A 19,627-nucleotide genomic window follows, 5' to 3' on the forward strand; every position below is an offset into this window, starting at 1 on the left:
TAAAGTTAATTCAATATAATGAAATCAAAATGAAACATACGTAAGTGACACTTTAATTTAACATTTATTAATTTAATGTTTCTGGAAGAAAAAAATCCTTGAATGTTTATGGGTAGCCTAATTCATACTGGAAAATAAAATAAATTATTAAAAATCGCACTTTTATTTCTGCTTTTTCCTACCAGCAGACGGCGACAGAGCAGCGTTTATAGTCATGTGACTAGATGGTGTCACGTGATGTATGTCGGTATATGGGGCGTTTGAATGTGAAGCAGACAATGTGGGAGAACGCCGGTGAAGGAATGTGAGCAATGTTGTTGTCGAGCTCGTGTCAAAAGAAAACAATATTAGTTTAACTCTTTCATACGCAGGAAAGAATGAGTTTCTTGGGCATTATTTCGTCTACAAGAGGTAAGAACAAAGACAACACTTTTAAAAACAACAGACTAAGCAGAAACTTGTAACGTCGAAAAGATGTTTAATAGTTAGTAACGTTAAATGAGCTGTAAAGCATACATCTGAGAGCAGACTGAACATATGAATGATGTTTAGTCTCCACCATCTACTTTTTACTCCACATGGTGTTTAAGGTCAAGATTTGGTTTCATACGGCAGTAAAGGGCAGAGCATTTTCTCTTAGTGAGTAATGCAGATAAATGGGACAGAGGGTGTGTCTTTATAATGGAATTATTGTTTTTCTCTTTCTAGACTAGTAATTGGTTCCATAGGAACTGACTGTGAAATCTGAGCAATGTCTTCCCAGCCAGATAACTTAATACTGCCCTCGGGTCATAACTTAAGAATGGACTACTCCTCCATGGACATTCGACTGAAAATCATCTGCCTGAGCTTCATCTTCTACACCTTCATCTTCATCCTCTGTCACATCCTGTCTAAACTGCTGTTTCGCACCTACCGCTCATTGTCAACCAAAGAAAAGGTGCCCATTAATATGTTAATGTAATGGTTGGCTTTTCATAAAAGATTCAGTTTTGTTGATATGATATTCTGCCATTTGGATTATTTTCCTAACATTACAATCTTGATCTTTGCTTCAAGGTCTTCTGGGATCTAACTGCGACACGGGCTGTGTTTGGCATCCAAAGCATGGTGGCAGGGCTTCGAGCGCTCATGGAGGACTCTGCTGTCTTTTCTGATAAGATTCTCGGACAGGAGGACTGGTCATGGTTCAACGTGCTGTCCGCTACTGGCTTTTTTCTGTTTGAAAATGTGGCCCTTCATGGGTCAAACGTGGTGTTCCGGTCCTTCGATCTGCCGTTAGCTATGCACCACTTCTTTGCCCTGTCAGGGTTTGTTGGGGCGGTTGTGTGGGACTGGCTGGGTCATTTCTTGCCTATGGTAACCCTGCTGATGGAGATGAGCACACCCTTCACCTGCATCTCCTGGATGCTGCTTAAGGTGAGACGCAACAGTCAAGAGAAAATCAGTTTAATCAGTTTGTGAGATTTAGTGCAGTTTGTTAATTGATAATGTTTGTGCAGGGAAATTTTTTCTGAGCAAAGGAGCAAATAAACTTTGTCTGAAGACTGTAGTGATCTTATGAAACACCTCTGCTTTCTCACCTGTTGGGTAGTTTCACTTCTATTTTGGTCTCGGGGGAAACATGTTTTTCTTCCTCTACTCAATGATTTATCATGCTTGGTCGCTGAGAACGCTTTTATAGTTCTGCAATATTTGTACACTGTTCTTAGAAAGAGGAACTTTTTCTTTTTCGCTGATAAGTTTTAGCCATTTGAGGTGTTGTAGGTGCTAGACAAGGGATGGGCAACTTCGGTCGTGCAGAGTTTAACTCCAACCCTAATCAAACACCTGAACAAGCTAATCAATGTCTTCAGGAAAGCTGTGATGGTGTGAACAGCTGTGAATTTATCGCCTTGCGTCTTGCCTCTCATACGTGACAGCATTCTAAAAAGATGGCGAAGAAGTTAAAAGAAAATTGACTTTTAAAGGAAATAGTCTCTGGACTCGTAACATAAATATGCATTGCATTCTCTTCATTGGCGCAAGGGATAGTATATTATCTATAAGTTTTCTTTTTCAAGTCAACTATTGTCTTGATGGATCAATAGTTTGAAGACACTCTCGCTGAGTGACTTAAAAGGATAGTTCACCCAAAAAAGAAAATTCAGTCATTTACTTACCTTCATGTTGTTATTTGTATGAGTTTCTGTGGATTAAAAAAAAAAAAAAGGATATTTAGAAAAATAATAATAATTTAAAAATCCATACAATAAAAGTTGTTTTGGACCCTATTGACTTTCATTGTATGGACAAAAAATAATGAAACTTTCTACAAAATATCTTCTTTTATGTTCCACAAAAGAAAGAAAGGCATACAGGTTTGAGGGTGAGTAAATGATGATAATTTTAAAGGAGAACTCCGGTCAATTTTAACATTGAGCTCATTTTTTTGTAAATTTGGAGTGCTGTCAGTACAGAGAACGATGACAAAAATCGGTGTTGCCTACACAGTGTTATCCTCTTTTTAAAATTTGCACCCTGTTGACTTCAATGGGGCAAGTTTTAAACCTGCTTTTAGCCTCTTAACATCCTTGATGTGTCATTACAAGTGCCCAGCCAATGTGAGTGATTCCTTCGGAGTGAACACGGTGAATCTGACTGCAGTAGATGTGAAAGATATGAATAAAAGTGATGATAATTCAGCCAGCGCACATACCTGTATTTACTTCCTGTTTTCAGGCGAAGTCCACAGTAGTCGATTGTCAAGCTCACGCGCGTGATCTCAGACTGTCAGCTGTCAATGTGAACTCGACAATCGATTACTGTGGACTTCGCCTGAAAACAGGAAATAAATACAGGTATGAGCGCTGGCTGAATTAACATAACTTTTATTCATATCTTTCACATCTACTGCAGTCAGATTCACCGTGTTCACTCTGAAGGAATCACTCAACATGGCTGGGCACTTGTAATGACACATCAAGGATGTTTAGAGGCTAAAAGCAGGTTTAAAACTTGCCCCATTGAAGTCAACAGGGTGCAAATTTTAAAAAGAGGATAACACGGTGTAGGCAACACATATTTTTGTCGTCGTTCTCTGTACTGACAGCACTCCAAATTTACAAAAAAATGATGAACTACACCGAGTTTAATTGTTCTGTCATTTGCTTTTGATTTTTTTTTAGATTATTAGAGCTCAGTGATTCAGATATTCCCCCTGTGAAGCTAATTATGAATAAACCACATTTGAATTAATAAGACCCTGTTTTGAACTTGGTTATAAATGAATTCTCACATTCCTTCTCTTCTTTGCTAAGGCGGGCTGGTCCAGAACTCTGTTCTGGAAAGCTAACCAGTGGATAATGATTCACATGTTCCACTGCCGGATGGTTCTGTCCTACTACATGTGGTTGGTGTGTTGGAATCACTGGGAGGAGATGAACACACACATCCCTCTGGTTCAGAGATTTCTGTTCTTCATAGGCCTCTTCCTGCTCACGTTCTTCCTCAACCCCATTTGGATGCATAAGAAAACCCTGCAGCTTCTCAATCCTGTGGACTGGAACTTTGACAACATGCCAACATCAGAGAACAGACCAATCCAAGACCAGGCACGACACAAACACCATGCCAGCTGATTACTGCCAAGATCAAGGCCTTATGGGAAATACAGTCTGAGGAAGACTGCAGCTATAAATGTCAGATGGGAGCAGAGAGTTATTAGGCAATTTTGTGCAGTTGTGTTGCTTTTATTGTGTATTGTTTGAAGGTTTGTTTAAGAGCTTTAGGTTTAGCACTAACTACTACAACTTACAACTACACTAACCACTACAACGTGAGCACACAGGTTGGTAAAGTTTCTATATTTAAAGGATTAGTTCGCCCAAAAATGAAAATTCTGTCATCATTATATCGACGTCATGTCGTTCCAAACCTGGATGACTTGCTTTCTTCTGTGGAACTCTTTTTGTCTGTACAATGAAAGTCAATGGGGTCCAAAACAACACCTCAAGTGGACTTTTAGTTTATGGACCAAAAAGCCTTGTGTCATGTCATCTTTTGTGTTTTACAGAACAAAGAAAGTCATACAGCTTTGTAACAACATGAAGGTGAGTAAATCATGACAATTAAAATTTTATTATTTTTTATTATAATTTTAATAATTTTAAATTAATAATTAATAATTTTATATTTTTATATTTATTATTAACTATTTAAAAAGCTTTAAAAAAAGTATTACAATTCTGATGCATGTTTCAGGGAGACTTCTATGTGCCTGTAAATATCATGAGATCCGTTTCATGCAACTTGCAACTTACTTCCTGTTTTGAGTTGAGTTGGGCGTCCTGAAAAAGCCTTTTACTGTACGTGTGTTTGAGTGTTTTGGGAGGGGCTGTTTGAGTCTCTTATCTCTTTGTACATTGGCAGTAGATGCAGTACAGGAGATCTCATAGGCTCGTATTTGTTACTCCCAGAAATTCATTGTCTTATGATGAAGAAAATCGTAACTGCATCATGACCAAACATGATCTGTCAACTCAACCACTCTCTACTTCACTAAACGTCACTTAGAATCTGCTTTGGAAACTTCAGTTCAAAGCCATCAGACCTTTTTTTGTTTGTTTTTTTGTTTTTCTAAGGCTTTTTCTTTCAGAGAGTGCATTGGTGTTGTTCAATGGCTGTAGGCTGCGTTTAGTGAGCATTTGTGGATGTTTGACTATACTCTTTGTGTTCTCCATAAATAGGGTTTGTTCTGACTGACTGAATTATCTCTGAAGGAAGAAATGTGTGTGTACGTGCGTACCAGGGAAGGATAAGGGATGGAAAAGAGTTGTTTTATTTCATTTTGAGGACTAGATATTGGTGTAGAGTTCCTCAGTGTATATGTTTTTAGTTAAACTAGTTGATACTTCCCTTTTTTTTGGCACATTTTTTGTTTCTTCAGAAGGCGCTAAAGAGCAAAAAAAGCAGAAAATGTAAAATGCAGAAAATTCACATTAATGGCATACAGCATATTTCAAGCAAATACAACCGACAAGGCAAAACATGATAGGGTCAAATGTATGTGCATGTATTCATACAATGCCACTGCCAGATATGAATGAAGGAAAAAAACAGTGCTTGACCTCTGTATCAGCTCAGGGTGTTGTGAGGGTGATGCACAAATCAGGTGCGCCCCCCCCCCCCCATGAATTCATGAATTCATGAATTCACAATGCATACCAAAGTCATGCTTGATTATTTATTTGTAAATTCCTGTTACATTTCATAGTTAATTTCAAATTCTAAGTTTCAACAATATTAAACTGTAACAACAAACTACTGCCTGTGTTTCCACAATTGACTATAGTATGTTGACTGGAAATCTGTTGTATATTTAAATATTAATCAGTGTTATATTGGGTGCACATTTCTGTTGAAATGCATTTGTTTTAATTAAAATATTAAAATTCAAGATTCAAAGCTCATAAGCTGTTGATGCTCTTAGGATTTATTGTTTTAAAAAGGAGAACTAATAAAAGTTTTACCACAAAATATGTTTCTTTGTTTTCTCACTATAGAAACTTTTTGTTGCCTTGCAGAAGTGTTGTGTCCATTTTAAAACTTTACAGTTCAATGCAGCAGGTGCGACTCGATTGTGCTTACCAACTTTAGACGTGAATGATCCACAGTGTTTTATCAGCTGTTCAATTAATTATCAAAGATACCAATAGTTTTGGATTCCATTTCATTAGTGTGAATCAAGGGTGACTGGAACAGAATTTCCATCTTGTTTAAGGCTTCTTTCCATAAATTAGAAACAGCCCAACACACGATACATTTCTGTAAAACTGAAGATGCTACCTTTCCATTTGTCCAGGAAACCAGTTATTATAATGGAAGGATGTGTGACACATACCCTTTTATGTAAACTGAGCCAAAATGGGATGCCCTCATTTGTGTGACATCGTGTAGGACGGGCAGGCATCAAACAGGACGTTGACCCTGAAATGCATGAAGTAAGGAAAATGGCAAGCTTTTGCTAGTTTTCATAATGCGGTCACAAACCTTTTTAGTTCCATCGACCAAACTGGTTATTTTTGTTGTTGTAGTGCATCATATTCATGTTTCCATCAAAGGTTTGTGTCAAATAGTTATGATTACCATTTTATGACCTTATGAAAACTAGCAAACTCTTGTCAAATTTTTTTTTTTTTTTTTTTTTTTTTTGTGTGTGTCATTGTCACTTGATGCATTTCAGGGTCAACGTCCTGTTTCAAAGTCCAATCACCCTTAAAGGGATAGTTCACCCCCCAAAAGAATGAAAATTCTGTCATCATTTACTCACCCTCAAGTTGTTCCAAACCTGTTTGAGTTTCTTTCTTCTGCTGAACACAAAAGACATTTTGAAGAACTAATAACCAAAGAGTTGTGGTGGTGCACCATTGACTTCCATAGTATGAAAAAAAAAAAAAATTTTTTTTTTTTAATACTATGGAAGTCAATGGTGCCCCACAACAGTTTGGTTACAACCATTCTTCAAAATATCTTCCTTTGTGTGCAGCAGAACAAAGACATTCATACAGGTTTGGAACAACTTGAGGGTGAATAAATGATGACAGAATTTTTGTTTATGGGTGAACTGTTCCTTTAATTCAGCTACTTGTGTCAAAACATTTTTATTTTTTAAAACTTTCAAATTGTTCGTTTTGTTCAAATGATTAATTTTATTTACTACATAAATTATTATTATTATTACTATTATTTCATTTAATTCAGAAATGTAATCCCCCACACAAATTGAAATGAAAAAAGGGCAGCTGAACTATAGCCAACAAATATACATAAGAAACAATACCGAATTAGGATCAGCAATTTAATGCAAATTTTAACGTAAAAATAAGGGTATGATGAGTGGTAAACACTGATCCTAACTCGACACTAACTAAAGTTTGAAAGCATACAGCAGTTTGTGTGTGACCACTAGACTGCAGTACAGCACCACAAAAACACTGCAAATATTTGCCAAACTGTATTTATGTAACTTTGGACATTTGTGAAAGGGATCTATAGCACGAAATATATTTTTGCCAACAAATTATAAAAAAAAAATAAATAAAAAAAAGTGATTTCGGAGCTAGAGCAAGATAACCGAATAATATTATACTACTGAATGAAACAACTTAGTGTGTGTTTGTATTTAGAGTCATTTCACAACCTACTTCAAAATAATCATGATTTGATTATAATTTTTTTTCATTATTCGCTTGGAAAACAAGTAATTATGTGAAATGCGGTGATCCTGCATTTAATCTGTGTTTATTTCACCTATTTATTACAACAAGCACTGTAAGATTTTTCCCAGCAAATGCGTTCATTTATTTATACTAATTAATGTGGGACTCTCTCTGGATGTGAGTGAAGCAGAAGGTGCAGCGGAGCGGTTCAGTTCACACGCATCACGTGACACACATTGGAACGCGTGTGTCCATCCACACGGAGCAACGCAAGAAATTTGACTGACGTGTCTTGAAACCAATGAGAGACCGGGCAACAAAAGGCTCCACCAATGAGGACGGAGTGGAGGGCGGAGACATGGAGCGGTTGGCTCGCGTTTGGGAAAAGCAGTGGAAAAGTTGCCTACTGTCTTTAAAAATGATACAGTGAATATTTACGAAGTTGGGTCTGTTCTGCGACTAACCGGTGTTGCGCACCATAGACGGGATTTAAAATTAATTTACTTCAAAGATCCAGAAAGATGGTGAGTAGGTAAAGCATGCGTATGAAATTTCCAAACACTTCCACTGAAAGTCTGTTAATGTGTGAAATAAGTTTGTAATTTGTAACGCGTAAATTCAGCGTGATGCTGATTTACCTTTGTGCAGATTTCACCCTGCAGTGAAGCTTATTGTCTGAGCGCTGTCGCAGTGATCAGATCTTTTTAATAACATAAACTGAGAAGTGTTCAACATCTGCGCCTGATGGGGCGGCTGCGCTTTTCCTGTTGGATTCCGCTTTACGTGGCAAGTGACAACTCCGCACAGTCATGTTAGATTATATTAAAAATCTATACAATTCAGTAAACATCGAGCTTTCACAAGAACCGCCTGATACCTGGTGATCGTGTAATCTAATCTAAAACGTGTTGTAGGCTACAGTGATGCTGATGCACGTTCAAAGACATCTTGGAAATATCAGGGAATTATAAAATTGTGATTTACAAGCCTGGAAAAGTTAGGAAAAAAATATTCTAATATGGTCTTGGATTCTTTTCATGATTAGGAATCGTTCCAGTTATGACTTATGGCTCGTTGTAGTGATTTAAAGGTGCATGTAGTGATTTTAAAAAGTTAAAAAATTAACGAAACTTTTGAGAAATGTGACTAATATGATTTACACTTATGTAAGATGAAGACTCCAATCATATCAGTCTTCTAGAATGTTTTTATTTTTAGTTTGAATGGAGGGGGTTCCTCCTCCTCTTGGTCCCCGAAATGTTGACATCACATACAGTAACCCATCCTGTCATGTAATTGACTGAATGTCAGAAATAATACTCCTATATTTACTTTATAGAAGTCATTTGAACAGAATGAGTCCAAATGTCCAAACAAGACACCTCCTGGAGTGATGAAACAATATCAAACGAACCATATAAAGATCTGTTAGAAACCAATGACATCTATTATATGGATGTGTGCAGTAAAGAAGAAAATGCAGATGAAATGAAACAAAATAGAAAAATATAGCCCACGGCTTTGATGCAAACCAGCAGCAGTTAGTACACACACACTAGATGCATCCACACTAATGGTTGCTGATACTGGGATAAATTAGAACCTGTCAAATGTAGACGACAAACTTACTGAGTGCACCGTACTTTTAAAGAAATAATTGGAAAAAATCTGAAAAAATCTTGAAAATCAATTGCTCAAAAAAAATACAACTAGAATAGAATACAACAATCAATTTACTTTTCCAAAAATAAAAATTAATACCACAGATGCTTATCATAGTGTCTTTCAGTATGAAAACAAATTCAGTTTAACTACTCATTCTTGACATTTTTGGAAGTTTTCGTCCTTCACAATATTGGCATTCTTTACTAGAGCGTGGCTGTTGGAGAGAAGGTTGCCGAACAGTTCCCAAGTAAAGGGCCTTTCTAAAAATCTGAGCTCTCATATTCAGTTCAGACCTTCACACCTCCCATTAAACATGGATCAAATGTTTGGAAACATTTAAGGAATGCTCTTTTTAATTAGTCAAACTTTTCCACTTCCTCTCAGTTTTATGGCATCATTTCCTTCCCTGGGAGCTGCAGTGCTTTCAGGAATCTGAGGCCCTCTGGCCTTTTCCTAGATGAGTGTGTGTGATATGGGGGAAGAGCCCTCTCATGTGCGACTGCATTGTTTGGCTCCATGCTTGTCCGACTCACTTTGCATCAGAGCGCAGGAGAGGACAGGATTTGCTCAGATTGCAGGCAATTTGCTTAGCAAATAGCCACACCACTGGAGCAGGGGGCTTCTCCTCCCACAGTGATCTGCTCCGTAAATAAAGACTGTGGATTACAAGCTTGGTTTTCAAGCTTGCTGAACATTGGTTCAATCCACATCCAAACGAACATTTGTTAGCAGCCAATCAACATTTCTTTGAGTTGTTCTCTAGTAGTGCTTACACATGTGCAGAGGTTGATATATAAGTGGGATGAATGAGTGGCACAGCTTTCCTTCAGGAATCTGCAAGGAAAATGGAATTTATGATGGGGGGACTTGAAACAGTGGGAGAAGGAGAAAGAAATTAGAGGAAAAAAACTCTTAGTTTGCTTCATATTCATTGGGTTAACAGAGTCAGGGCAGATGGTGTTTTGTTGGGTGATCTAACATTGCGGTCAAGCAGTACACTTGGGATCCATTTTTGTTAATTGTTAGATCTCCCGTGTCCATCTATGTGCTTGTGTGTTCTGTGAAGGATTACTTAAATCTGCTGAGAATCCACAGAGATGCCAAACATGCCAGGAGGGATGCAGCTTCTCAAAGTTCATTCAGTTAAGCACTACGGACTTGCCTTCTCTGAAACTTTTAAAGGGATATAGTTCTCAAAAATAAAAATTCTATCATCATTTACTTACTCTCATGTTGTTCCAAACCTGTATGACTTTCTTATTTTGTGGAATATAAGATATTTTGAAGATTTTTTTTTTTTTTTCATGTAATGAAAGTAAGTGGAGCCCAAACCAGACTTTCATTCTAGTGACAAAACCCCCCCAAATAAAACAAAACTGAGAAACTTTTCTTAATATCTTCTTTTGTGTTCCACAGAAGTCATACAGTTTTGGAATGACTTGATGAGTAAATAATGATACATAAAAGATGTATGTGAACTTATCTAAACATTAGCCTTCATATCTGATTTGCAGTTCTTTTGTTAACATGGTGACGCAGATAACAGTTTATCATGGATATGTTATGTTAGACTTCATCAAACTTCCCAAAAGGGATATTTCACCCAAAAATGAAAATTCTGTCATCATTTACTCACCCTCATGTTGTTCCAAACCTGGTGTGCGTTTCCCAAAAGCATTGTTAACCAACTATGATCGCAATTTCCATTGAACTCTATTGGTAACGACAGAACATGCGACCATATTGCTGGCTTTGTGAAACGCATCCCTGTATGAGTTTCTCCTGTTGAACACAAAAGAAGATATTTTAAAGAATGTTGGTAACCAGACAGTTGATGGAAGCCATTGACTTCCATAGTATTTATTTTTTCCTACTATGGAAGTCAATGGCTACCGTCAACTGTCTTACCAACATTCTTCAAAATATCGTTTTCATTTGTGAAAATTTTTGAGTGAACTATACCTTTAATTTCTCACCTCCTCATCCTCTGTCTTTAATGTCTAACCCAGCAGGATTTTAGACTGGCTTTGACCTGCCTGTGTGTGTGTGTTCTCATTGGGTGTGTTTGCTTGAGGTCGCAGAGTTTGCTTTACAGGTCCGTATTTAACACATTTCAAGCTGGTTTATAGGAGAAAATAGATGGATGGCATGTGGCGTTTGCTCTTCCAGGTCATTATTTAGCCTAGTGGTTTGTAAAGTGTACTTCTGTCAGGAATTCTAACTGTGAATTAAACTTTTGACCCTGAACAGCAGTCTAGACATATTTGCAGACTCAGTGCTAAGACTTTAAGGCATTTATTGTGATAATGTGTTATGTGAGATGTTTACATACCGTTAGCAGTCATTCCTTAAAGTTCAAATGAAATGGAAATTCATTCTATTTTCTACATGCAGGTTTTTAATCTTATTGTTTACATTCATTCGTGTATGTTTCCTTTTTTATTTATTTTTTGATCCCGTAATTTTGTTTATTATTTATTTTTGGCCTTTTTCCTTTGGATAAAGGAGACCGGAAGCAATGGGAGGAGAGAGGGGAACAGGATTGGGAAAAGACCTCGAGTTGGGACTCGAACTCGGGTCGGCTGAAGCACCACAAGTCTCCAATAAGCCATAATAATAATTTTTAATCAAAACTTCATAACTGGATCTTTCGGTGACTTCTCTCTGGTCTGATTTTGATCTCTCTGTCCAATCAACAATTGATGTGTTGATGTTTTTTTTTGTTGATAATCCGTTTAATAGGCTATATGGTACGTCACAATGCAGAAGAAAATATCTGCTGCTACTTTCACTACATAGAGATTTTAAGTATCAGTTGTTTGCTAATGTTAAAGTTCACCCCAAAAACCCAAATTCCTTCATTATTCGCTCACCTTTATGTTGTGGTATAACTTTCTTTTTTTCTGTAAAAACAAAAGAACATTATGCAAAAGTTGTTCTTTTGGGTCTGATCTTAGGTCACAAAATCGCTCTGAATCATTAGTACACAAATCCAGTTCCCTTGTTCCCATTGCAGCGGTTCCCAGTTCTGCAAGAATTGGAAACTGTCCATACTGGACGTGGCAAACCGACCATTGCAAATTAATTTGTCCTTCCTGTCAGAAGTAACGCAGCGCTTGGAGTACGTCAGAAAAGAACGGAGCATCAGTTCACTGTTGGGAATTTGTCCTGTCATGTTGCGTCATTTCGCATCCAGTGTGGATGGCATAACTGATTATAATGGGTTCTATTATATTTAGTTGCGTCGTGCCATGCAGCTCACGTCTGGTGTAGGAGAAGATTATCAGTGAACGATGACTTAAATTTCGCTCTGTATCACGTGTCTGTTGTCCTCTTTGACTTTATGAATTAAATTTGTGTGGCATGATAAGATGAATTCTGATGGTTTGGACTCAAAATGTGCGCAATGAGGCATATCGGTGTGTATTACACTAACAAACTGACTTCATTCTCTCAGACATGTCTGAAGTGATTCAGGAAGCAGCAGACTGGCAGAAGCCCTGAAGCCACATTTCAACAGCAGGGTTTTTTCCCTTGCCCTGCACAATTACACACCCTGAAGTCAAGCTCAAACTAAACATTGATCAGCTCATCATGGTCAATGCTGACACTCCCAACTCTCTGGATGTTTCATGCACATTGCACAAGCCCAGTAAACACAATTGATCTTATGTATTTTGTAAATGTACATTTTCAGGGTAATATTTAAAGTAAAAATTCAGACAATTTTTAATATAATTGTAACTAAAATATCCATGATTCCTATAATGAATGCTGTTTGAGTGTCTATAGTTTCACACCAGCGGTGTGGTTGTGAGTTTGTTTAGTAGTGTGGTCTGCAAAACTTACAGTCTGTTGTGTCATCAGAACAGAGAAATAAAGCTTGAGACTGTCATGTAGGATTGAATTTATCTCCCCTCACAGCCTTTTTCTAAGCCACAGACCTCTGAAACTTGTCATTTAGAGCTCCCTCTTGTTAACTACCTGTCATTTAAGTGATATATTGTCATGGTGTCATAATGCTCTGAAGGCAAATGTGCTTTGTTAAGGTTGATCCATAAATTAGTGTTTCTGCACACACGGCTCTGATTCTTGTGTTGTTCTGCACAGGTGTGTTGTTATTTCAAGCTTCACACATTCTGTCATAGCTCTGTTTCCTGTGGGTTGTGTGTGCGTGGTCCAGGTAAACCCTGTGTTGTGGGGCGTAATACCTGAAATTTTTGACCTTGGAGAAATTGTTTGCTCCCTATGAGGAAAACAGCTTATAAATACTAAATGTTATTTTTATATGTAAAAATGCAGAGCGTTTTCTGTGAGGGTTGTGTTTAGGGTTAGGGAATAGAATATACAGTTTGTACAGTATACAAATAAATATGTGTATGTTTAAAGCATGAAAACCCAGTATGTGTGTGTTTGCTCTCTTCCCTCAAAATACAGTAGATCATGAATTGTTTCACACGCCTTTATCTAGTCATATTATGATTATGTTATATTATACTATACATTTCTATAGTTTTAATAAGAAAGTAATAAATTAAACACTACAGGTCACTATTTAAAAAAAAAACTTTTTTTTTTAATTGTTTTTCCTTATTTATCAATTTTATTCAAAGACATTCCCAAATGTCTATAAAGATGAGTTTTGTCAGATCTAAGTATTTGATATCAGGGGAATTTTTTTTTACACTTAGATGGTTGAAATAGTTGTTGCTAAAAAGTTAACATGCAGAATACTTGCACCTTGACTTCATTTTTTCTTGTCAGTCTGATTTTCCCACTCAAAGTTAGGCAGACATCTGTTCTTATCTCTTTTCTTCGTTGTTATGGCATATGGAGTCTGTGGGGTGAGAGAGAAAAAGATAAGCTTCAAAAAGTGTGTAGACTAAACAAGCAGTCACCATCCTGGCTTTTTTCCCCGCTCATTGACAGACTGTGTCATGAGGATCTGCTGTTACAGTGCACAAGTTCTGGAAGTAAAAAATGTCATTCATCTTCTCCATAGAGAAAATGACTTTCATAACCTTGAGTTACAGTGAGTTCTGAGTTTAATACATGGTATATTCCACTGTATTTAAGCCGTGTGTGTGTGTGTTTGTGTACTACAGTTCAAAAGTTGGTAGGTAAGAAGTCATCTTACAGTAATTAAAAAAAATTATGATAGCAAAGCTGAATTTTCAGCATCATTACTCCAGTCTTCAGTGTCACATGATTCTTCAGAAATCATTCTAATATGCTGATTTGCTCAAGAATAAGAACAATTCTTCTTAATATCAAAGTTGAAATCGTTTTGCTTGTTAATATTTTTTGTGTAACATTGTGATACATTTGTGTTTTTTTGTTTTTTTTTTGTTTTTGTTTTTCAGGATTCTTAGATGAACAGAAAGTTAGGAAAAGTATTTACTGTAAATTTTGGTCGATTAATCAAAATTCAATTAGATGCATTACAATATATTTCATATATACATGTTTGTTTACATAAATTTTAGTTTTTATTTAGTAATTGATTGGGGAAAAATACTTGAATCCAATGCTGCTAAACAATTTGGGCTGTCACTTGTAGTTTTTCTGTCATTCCAAATGATTAAAATGACTGTCAGCAAAACAGATTTTCTTCTCGTCATGTTTGTTAGTGACTCGTGAGTTGTTATGTGTAGAAAGTACTGTGATAACGAGAGAACAGCTTGCGTGTCTGTGCCAGGATCTTATTGTGTGTGATAATAGTCGTGCGTCAGTCGGTCCGCCTCGTCTCTCGCTGACCTTCATTGTCGCACACACATGAGCCTCATGAGAAACTCCTCTATTCCACAGAATGACTTCACTGTTCCACTGACCCTCGTCTGAAAACACAGCTGAGAGGAAAGCACTGTTGCGTGTGTGTGTGTGCGTGTGTGCGTGTGTGTGTGTGTGTGTGTGTGTGAGAGAGGGGTTTTTCTATCCCTCCCTGTCACAGATTGTCCGGAGTCACTCATGTCTGTGCATGTGCGTGCGTTTCCAGTTTGGATGTAATAAGTGGGCCAACACGAACTGCCACTCCAATGTCATGGTACACTTGATTACATATCTGACTTTGACATACTGTGTCGCTTGCTGACAGGGTGGGGAGAAATTTTTAGCCCAGTATGTTCTGGTGGTGTAGTGTTCTGCAATGATAACAGAAGTTATATCAGTGCAAAATGAACAAACGGAGGCCAAATTTTGAGTGATTGTGTACTGAAGGTTAGTTAGCTTATGAGAGTCACCAGGGTTGAATAGGACTGCGGTAAGTCAGAGCAGATGTGATGGTTTGGTGAATTGTGAGGAGATTGAGATGATTTGCTCCAAGTTATTAGCACAGTTAAGATCAAATTCATTTAATAAAACTATTTAAATTTGGTAGGTATGCTAATTTTGTATTTATAAACTTAAAGCTGAGTTTTTGTTAACTTGGAAATTTAAAGCTGATGCGTGTGTAATTGTGCACCAAATGAAAAAAAAAAAACTGTTTCCATTCAGGTTTCTCCAAACACTCCGCTTAGGGTTAAAGTTATTGTTTAGTAAAACAGATAGTCCCGCCCCTAACTGACACCATTGGTTGATCCATTGTTTCTGTGTCTGGATGAGTCTTTTATTATTTGTTTTAATGTTTGTAATTTTTTTTTTAAAATTCAATTTGTGTCTTGATATCACAATGAAGAAAAAAGCCTCTTTAAAAGAAGGAAATTATTAAAAAGAAAACCTTAAAATTGCAGTGAAATGGAAGTAAGGGCAGATATTTTTCAATACTTCCATATTGTGACATACATCCCTAGTGTAACAGATTGTCTGTGTTACTTGGCTCTGTCTATCGCTTGTTAATTGGATTTTGATGTGGGCATTGCACTCAAAAACAAATACAAACTTACAGTCAGTTCACCCATCATTTTTGGGTGAACTATCCCTTTAAGAACAAATTCAATTAGGCAGAGAGAAGTTAAAATGTGCGTACAAATGCGAACAGTGTACGCAATTATTAGTGAATGATTCCCAGTGTCTTCCATTTATAATGTTTATATAAATTTAAATATTCAAAGAAATCATATGATCAACTTTTATGGTGCTTTTTCGGTCCTTTTGGAGCTTGATGGCCCCTGATCATCACAATGAACTGCCATTGTATGCAAAGTGCTGCATAACGATTATTTACAATTTTAAACTTTTGTCTCCTGGAAAATACAACATCATATGAGTTTGAAACAAACATGAGGAAGATGGGTAAATAATAGCATAATTGTCATTTTGGATGAGCTATTGCTTAAAGCTATGAGGTCATTCTTGTGTGTGTTTGTGTGGGTGAACTCTGTCTCTGTGGCTAACCGCTGTCTCTCTGTTCCTGTAGGTTTGTTAAAGTTGGCGAAGGATCTCTCCCTGATCATCAGTGTGTGTCTCAGAAGAGCGTGTTCAGCATGGACGTGGAGGATTTCCCCCCTCCTCCACCAGACCGTAAGCAGATCCGTCCTCTCACAGCTCTCAGCACACAGACTGTTTACTTTGACAAGAGGACCGTGTGTTTCTGGCACAAAAATGTGAATGCCAATTTTTGTCAAAGCATCTAAAAGCAGCAGGGGTTTTACTGACGAGTATCATGGTCATATTCACTCTCATTGTGTCGAATGCACAGGAATGTCATGCTTATAGGAGCCTGAAGGGTAGAGAGGAGAGGAGAGGAGAATGAACAGTGTAAACACATTCCATGGCTCAGCCACTAAGAAGTGTGTGGGTTGAAGAGTGGAGGAACGCCAGAACGAATGCAGGGGAGGTGAAAAAAAGCAGCCAGAAAACAGAGACTGTGTCTTGATGCAGAGAGAATGACAGAAGAGCGAAATATTAGTTTAACTAATTAAAGTAGTGCTGTAATTAAAGGGAATTGTTGAAAATTATTGTCATTTGCTCCCTCATATCATTCCAGATCTGTATGTCTTCGTACATACCTATTCACAACTTGTACACTTTGATTCTATGAGGTCATTTTCGTTGTGCAATAGTCTACACACATTGATGTGAGGAAGTTTGATTTTAAACTTTGAATTTAAATGATTTATATTTACTAAAAATGATAATGAATAAATGAATGAACTAATTGTTTATTTGATAAATGCCGACAGTATATGAGAAAGTATTAGACCATTTCATTTCTCTATTTTTTAAAGTTTTGTCTAAACATTTATAGGAAGAGAATGGAGGTCCTGTGCGTCTGCACTCCGGCACTGGCATTCTCAGCGCTGTCTGTCCATAAATTAAGAAAGCCAATTTTTCCGTAAAATGTGATATATCTGTCTGCCGCTATTCAGTATAACAGTTTAAAACCATAAGCCCTTTTAACCATAAAAGGTTCATTTTTGTCAGCAGATCTTTTCCAAAACAGCAACTGAATAATCTGCATCGTAAGGAATGAGACCCATTTGAGTCGACAAGCTAATGTTAAAGTTTAAACTAAAACTGCACACATTCCACATTATTTTAAAGCTCTTACTGCATGAATATTCACCGTCGGTCATGTTTTTGGGAATATATGGAAACTCCCTCGTGCTTTATCTCTCTCTTACTCCATTCATTAACACTGAGAGCTGATAAAGCCACTTTCAAATCTCTCTGTTCATGCCTCAGTGATTCTTTCTCAAACTAGTGTTTTTTTTCTCCCATTACACAGTTAAAAGGCTAGTTCACTCAAGAATGAAAATTCTGTCATTAATTACTAACCCTCATGTCTTTCCAGACTCATAAGACCTTTGTCTTCAGAACATAAATTAAGATATTTTTGATGAAATCCGAGAGCTTTCTGAGCCCTCCATAGACAGCACCGTAACAACCACTTTCAAGGCCCAGAAAGGTAGTAAAGACATCGTTAAAATAGTCCATGTGACTCCAGCTGTTCAATCTTAATGTTATGAAGCAACGAGAATATGCAAGAATTTCTTCTCTTCTGTGCCAGTCTGCTACGCTGTTTACGTTGTAACCACAGTGCAGCGCTTCTGGGTTCTACGTCAGAATGCCGACGCTGTTCACGTGAGCACCACAATACATGCGTGTGATGCTGACACAGAAACTGGCTGATACAAAGTCTGCATTCTGACGTAGAACCCGGAAGCGCTGCAGTGTGTTTACTACGTGAACCGTGTAGGAGACTGATCAAAAGAAGAGAAGAAATTCGTCAAGTTGCTATCGTAGCTTCATAACATTAAGGTTAAACCACTGGAGTCACAAGGACCAAAGGTCTTATGAGTTTGGAGCGACATGAGGGTGAGTAATTCATAAAAGAATTTTCATTTTGGGGTGAACTAACCATATAAGTCCAAAAGAAGAAAGCCAACTCATCTGAAGTCCCTCCCACTTTCTTAAACTCTTAACCTTTGACCTTTCCTCGTCAAAGGTCGTAGTTTTGATGCTGTTTTAACATGGAGTCAGATTGTTTAGTTGTAAATTGTTCATTGACATTACTGAATGTCATGTTAATGGATACATGGAGATTGCTTTTGTTTGCATGCCGACTGTCATGTGTAGCTGTAAGGCATGCAGGGACGACGCTCCTACTAGCTCACACTGAATAAAGATGACATCTCATCTGTCAACAAGTAACAGTGGTAAACCAAACTACTTTAAGATGGGTTCACACTGTACAGTTTTATTGTCCTTTAAAATTGTTGCTTGTCAGATTGTACGATATGATTCCCTTGAGATCCTGGGTGGAAGCAAGTGTGCATTTCCACAACATTTTTTGTTTTAGGATATTGTGTAGAATTAAACTTTATATAATATAATATAATATAATATAATATAATATAATATAATATAATATAATATAATATAATATAATATAATATAATATAATATAATATAATATAATTTTATGTAACATACTGATCAAAAGTTTGGTGTCTAAGTTTTTTTAAAAACATTTTTTTTTTAAAAGAAGCTCACCCAGGCTAATTTTATTTGATTAAAAATACATTTAAAACAGTAATATTATGAAATATACTCTTACAATTTAAAATAAGTGTTTTCTTTTTGTTTCTATCATCAGTGTCACATGATCACTCAGAAATCATTCTAATATGCTGATTTGGTGCTCAAGAAACATTTCATATTATTATCAATATTGAAAACAGTTGTGCTGCATAATAATTTTGTCTAAGCCATGACACTTTTCCCCCCCCCCCCCAGAATTCTTTGATGAATAGAAAGTTTAATAGAATGACATTTATTTGAAATACAAATATTTTGGTACATTATAAATGTCTTTACTGTCACTTTTGATCAATTTAATGTGCTAAGTAAAAGTAATTTCTTAAAAAATAACTGACACCACACTTTTGAATGGTAGTGTATACAACAATATAATGTAATAATGCAAAATGTAACACTTTAAACAACACAAATGTTGAAAAGAAACTCTCCTTATCAAAACATGAGCTCCTGAAATAACATTATAAATGTAAAATAAGTTTTTATTTGACATGTTTTATTGCATTGTGGAAAGAGAATGTATTCACAAATTGTGCTCCACAAAGTTTTTCTCAGAAGATGGCAATAAAGCGAGACGTGTGCACCTGGCTTTAAGTGGCTTAGACTGAGAAATGCTTAGCTTATGGAAGTCAGCGAAGGAAATTGGTCTGTCGGTTGTTTTTGGACTTTGCAGCCTGAAGTGGGAGGACGACATGTTTTCACTATGTTTGGAATCTCTGCTATTCCAGTGAACAAACTCTTACCAGTGCGCCACGGTGGATTTATCGACTTAAAGAGATAACTGT

General features: G+C 36.8%; 2 protein-coding genes across 7 annotated transcripts in view; both read left to right on the top strand.

Annotated features, from left to right (window-relative positions):
* Nucleotides 1-226: 226 nt before the first annotated feature.
* On the top strand, nt 227-4,801 carry cln8 (CLN8 transmembrane ER and ERGIC protein). Of its 3 annotated transcripts, none has more exons than XM_079853060.1 (5): nt 227-411; nt 709-940; nt 1,060-1,419; nt 3,300-4,091; nt 4,243-4,801. In XM_079853060.1, the coding sequence occupies exons 2-4, from the start codon at nt 752-754 to the stop codon at nt 3,618-3,620; spliced, it is 870 nt and encodes a 289-aa protein (XP_079709186.1). In that variant the 5' UTR covers nt 227-411; nt 709-751; the 3' UTR covers nt 3,621-4,091; nt 4,243-4,801. The 3 variants fall into 3 exon arrangements, with proteins under 3 accessions (XP_079709186.1, XP_079709187.1, XP_079709188.1); XM_079853061.1 differs by having other exon boundaries at nt 4,728-4,801; XM_079853062.1 differs by having other exon boundaries at nt 337-411; nt 764-940; nt 4,728-4,801.
* Nucleotides 4,802-7,551: 2,750 nt separating this feature from the next.
* arhgef10 (Rho guanine nucleotide exchange factor (GEF) 10) overlaps nt 7,552-19,627 on the top strand; it is a 48,278-nt gene continuing 36,202 nt past the window's right edge. Inside the window, exons 1-2 of one of the 4 annotated variants that reach the window (XM_079852782.1) lie at nt 7,552-7,723; nt 16,219-16,322. In XM_079852782.1, the coding sequence (XP_079708908.1) occupies nt 16,286-16,322 (37 nt within the window). In that variant the 5' untranslated portion in view covers nt 7,552-7,723; nt 16,219-16,285. Of the gene's footprint in view, nt 7,724-10,911; nt 10,960-16,218; nt 16,323-19,627 lie in introns of those variants that run through there. The other 3 variants (XM_079852784.1, XM_079852783.1, XM_079852785.1) reach the window with 3 other exon arrangements.

This window comes from Squalius cephalus, assembly GCF_949319135.1.
Source record: "Squalius cephalus genome assembly, chromosome: 20".
NCBI classification, from domain to species: Eukaryota; Metazoa; Chordata; class Actinopteri; order Cypriniformes; family Leuciscidae; genus Squalius; species Squalius cephalus.

Bases quoted from the DNA above. Each gene is read 5' to 3' on its own strand.
- cln8 (XM_079853060.1), top strand. From the start codon at position 752: ATGTCTTCCCAGCCAGATAACTTAATACTGCCCTCGGGTCATAACTTA. The intron at 941-1,059 runs GTGCCCATTAAT...CTTTGCTTCAAG, and splicing joins CATTGTCAACCAAAGAAAAG to GTCTTCTGGGATCTAACTGC. The intron at 1,420-3,299 runs GTGAGACGCAAC...TTCTTTGCTAAG, and splicing joins TCTCCTGGATGCTGCTTAAG to GCGGGCTGGTCCAGAACTCT.